The 3,672-nt window shown below is 39.9% G+C and overlaps 1 protein-coding gene across 1 annotated transcript; it reads right to left on the bottom strand.

Annotated features, from left to right (window-relative positions):
• Positions 1-835: 835 nt before the first annotated feature.
• On the bottom strand, positions 836-3,441 carry LOC132043374 (uncharacterized). The gene is made up of 2 exons (XM_059433882.1): positions 2,894-3,441; positions 836-1,464 (listed from the first exon to the last, which is right to left on the bottom strand). Exons 1-2 carry the CDS (start codon positions 3,350-3,352, stop codon positions 1,297-1,299), a joined length of 627 nt encoding a protein of 208 aa, XP_059289865.1. The 5' UTR covers positions 3,353-3,441; the 3' UTR covers positions 836-1,296.
• Between the last annotated feature and the right edge of the window lie 231 nt (positions 3,442-3,672).

Raw genomic sequence — 3,672 nt, 5'->3', positions numbered from 1 at the left:
TTGGGTCCGGGTCCGAAACCGATGAAAAAAAAAAAGACCATGTTTTCTTTTAATTTATGGGGCCGGATCGGCGGGGCCCAGAATCATTTCCCATTATATAAAGGTGTTCACGCATTTCAGGGCTATTCAAAAAGGAAACTTGGCATTACACATACAGGACCATTAGTTCTCAATGCCTTCAATTTGATTCTTTTGCAAATTCCTTCAGCAGTTCAAACTCCTTTCTCCACTATGGGGTTCTATTAGTCCACGAACTTTTTAGTTTTCCAATCATGATAACAAGACAAGTTAAATATTGTTACCATTCTCGAAAAAAAAAAAAAAAAAAAGACTGAAGTTAAATACATCAACCTGGCTGACCATCGACAGAGGAGGGGAAAGACTGAAGTTAAATACAACCTGGCTGACCATCGACAGAGGAGGGGATGCTTGGACAACTCAGAACTTAAATCAGACTATATAGTTTGGTTAATTATGTATTATTGCTTAATACTTGCTAGACTAGACAGCAACACAGTTCCCCGCACCAAATCAAGCTAAAAATGTCATTACCATTTTGCTTTCCCTTGTACGGAAGATTGATGATGGTCATCCATTATGAATTCCATGCCACTATATTGTGCTCTATGGTGAGACATGCAGCAAATGCTAGTAGAGCAGAATGACACTTGATAGTTGATAGAATAACATTAAGGCAAAAACGACGATAATTTGCATCTTCTTTCACAATATAAAAGCCTTTCAAAAGTAGGTCACCATGAACAACGCTTGGACAAGCACATTGCTCCATTACCGAACACAAGAACCTTCCACCAAGTCTAAGGACAAGGAAAACCAAAAGAAAACTGATACTTCAATTTGGACAAACGCAAAGGAAATAACATTTTTGTTACGAGTACATGTCTTAACATTTACTAGCTAATTTACATTAAGGTCAGACAGGACTGCACAAGGGGCCAAACTACTGCTATAGCTACACCCCAAATATACTAATTGCTACAGCTACAGGCCATGCCTGGCAGCTTCTACTAGAGGAGCCCCCCACACTAAAGCAGCTTTCTTTGAGTTCCTTTCAGAAGCCCTTTTCTCATTGAACAAAATCAGCTACTTTCGTACAAGCAAAAATTTTCAGATGATAGTTTTGGTTCTTAACAAGTCACGTAAAATACAAGCCTGAAAACAGAAAGATCATCTTCTTCTACATTGATCTTTTTACACTTGTGTTGCTACTGTACTGGAAAGCCACAAAAATAGTTACAGAGTTGACCATACTACCTTAGTTTCAACTTCACTCGATCACAGCTCTGCCCGGGTTGAGGAAGTAGAGGTATATTTTGAAGAAATATCCTTGAAAACCATGAGCAGGCCCTTCAAATCAGTAGAACCCAATTCAAGGCAGTCCTTAAGCAAATCACCTTCTAATACTTCCTTCTGAAGTGTCTCTATGACTTCCTTCAGCGGACCCTGCTTCAAAAAAAAAAAAAAAAAAGTTAGACCAAGTACAAAACAACAGCTCGACATATATTCAACAAATAACTGAATGAAGAAGGGCAAAAACAGAACTCTAAATTCCATTTCCTTCCTAATACACCACTAAACTAAAGTTACAACTTACAACAGACGCATCAAATTTTGCCTCACACATCGTTACACATAAATTCTATCCACCATTGATCAAACACTACTAAAGCTTTCACCTAACATTTAGCACGTCTAGGTGGTGGTATTGAAACCTAAATACAAAGTTGCTTCTGATATACTACCAACTACTGTGTGTGCTTGAAAGGATGCCAACAACAAACCCAACAAGTAGAGTCTAGGGAGAGTAGGATGTACGCACACCTTACCCTACTTTTGTGGGGGTAGAGAGGTTGTTTTTTATTAGACCTTCGTCTCAAAAGAAATGTATCCAACACATGATTGTAACCCCCTGTTTGGATGGTTGTTTTTCGTGGTTCATTAATGTATGTTTTTTAATGAAACTATGTTTGTATCCACTGTTTTTAAAATTATGCAGTATGGTATTGTAAACCCGTTATAATTCCGTGGTTATATAACCATGAAAAAGTTCAATTTTTGTAACCACGGATTTGGTGATTTTTGTGTGGTTACATATTTCATTTCTCCATTATACCCCCACCCTCCACCACCCCACCCCCACGCTACCACCACCCTCACCCTACCACCCACCCCGACCCCCCCCCCACCCGCAACTACCCCACCCCTCTCCCTCCACCATCCCAATCGCCACCCACTACCCCTCGCCACCACCCAACCCCACCCCAAAAAACCACTCACCCCCATCCTACCACCCACTACCCCCACCCTCATCCAACAACCACGCACCTCACACCACCCACCCCTCCACCACTCCCACCCACTACCCCTCACCATCACCCAACCCCACCCACAACCACTCACCCCAACCCTACCACCCACTACCCCCACCCTTATCCCACAACCACCCACCCCTCCACCACCCCCCACCCAACACCTACTTATTTTTTAAAATTTCTATATTTTATCCTTTACCTGAGTTTTATTGATATATATATATATATATATAAAAACTAATTTCTAATTAAGAGTTAAGGGTATTTTAGTAAACTTACAAGTTATTAGAGAGTACCATCCAGTCAAACCAAACAATACAAATGTTATTAAACCACAACAACGATCCAGTCTATCCAAACATCGTGCTCATTAATACAATACAATACAATACAACACCATACTTAGTCACCATACTGTACATTAACGAACCAAGGGAAACAACCATCCAAATAAGAAAAATAAAACAGCAAGATACAAGACAAGCCCAAAAATATAAAGGATGGCATCCTCTGTAGTTATGCAAATAGTTAACCCAAAAATAAAAGAAGTAAAAACTTACGGATTGTCCAAACACGTTCCTCAATCTACCAAAAAGGGATGTTGAAACTTTGAAAAGATTATCATAATTCCGCTTGATCCAGTCAAGCCTTTCCCTATCGGAACTAACACTGGAAAACTCAGTAAGACCACGCAACATTTCATTCAACTCAGACAAAGCACCAAACATATCAGCATCTCTCCAACCATAATTCCTCACATAATCCCAACCAACACTCCACATGACTTTCCAAAAACCAATACCCAAACCATTCTCAAGTTTTCTAGCAATGGATCGAGCTCTGTCAGCGCCAACGTAGTCACCACGCGCTTCACGGAGATTGGCGACACGGGAGAAGAGGGAATGGGAGAGAGAGAAAAGGGTATGGTAGTTGGAAAAGGGGAAAGTAAAGGAACAAGTACAAGGTAATGGATTTGAGACAAGAAACAACAACAAGAGAAGAAAGATTGAGCGACTCATGCTCACCGGTTGCCCACTTGCCGGGACGGTCAAGACAACTGTACAGATTTTACTAAGGACCCCTTTGGCCACAAGAAATTTTTACCTTTTTTTTTTCTCACTTTATTTCCTTTTCGCCAATGATTTGAAATTTGGAAATACCTAATTTATTAAAAGTGCGAAGGGCCTTAGAAATATTGATTGAACTTTTTGCCCTTCATTAAAACACTCTGCAATAGATAAAATAGTCATTTACTAATATCCTAATATGTAGAATTTTAAAATTAAGAGAAAATCGTCAAATGCCCCTTCAACGTTTAGTCGGATTAATTATGACGCAC

Source organism: Lycium ferocissimum, chromosome 2 (assembly GCF_029784015.1).
Source record: "Lycium ferocissimum isolate CSIRO_LF1 chromosome 2, AGI_CSIRO_Lferr_CH_V1, whole genome shotgun sequence".
Taxonomy (NCBI): domain Eukaryota; kingdom Viridiplantae; phylum Streptophyta; class Magnoliopsida; order Solanales; family Solanaceae; genus Lycium; species Lycium ferocissimum.
Note: the sequence above shows the minus strand (reverse complement) of the source record. Positions and strands in the feature narration are given on the sequence as shown.

What these genes read in the sequence shown, in the direction of transcription:
- LOC132043374 (XM_059433882.1), bottom strand. Translation starts at nt 3,352, where the DNA reads ATGAGTCGCTCAATCTTTCTTCTCTTGTTGTTGTTTCTTGTCTCAAAT. An exon ending in GGAACGTGTTTGGACAATCC is followed by an intron (nt 1,465 to 2,893) that starts GTAAGTTTTTAC and finishes TTTTTGAAGCAG; the next exon opens with GGTCCGCTGAAGGAAGTCAT.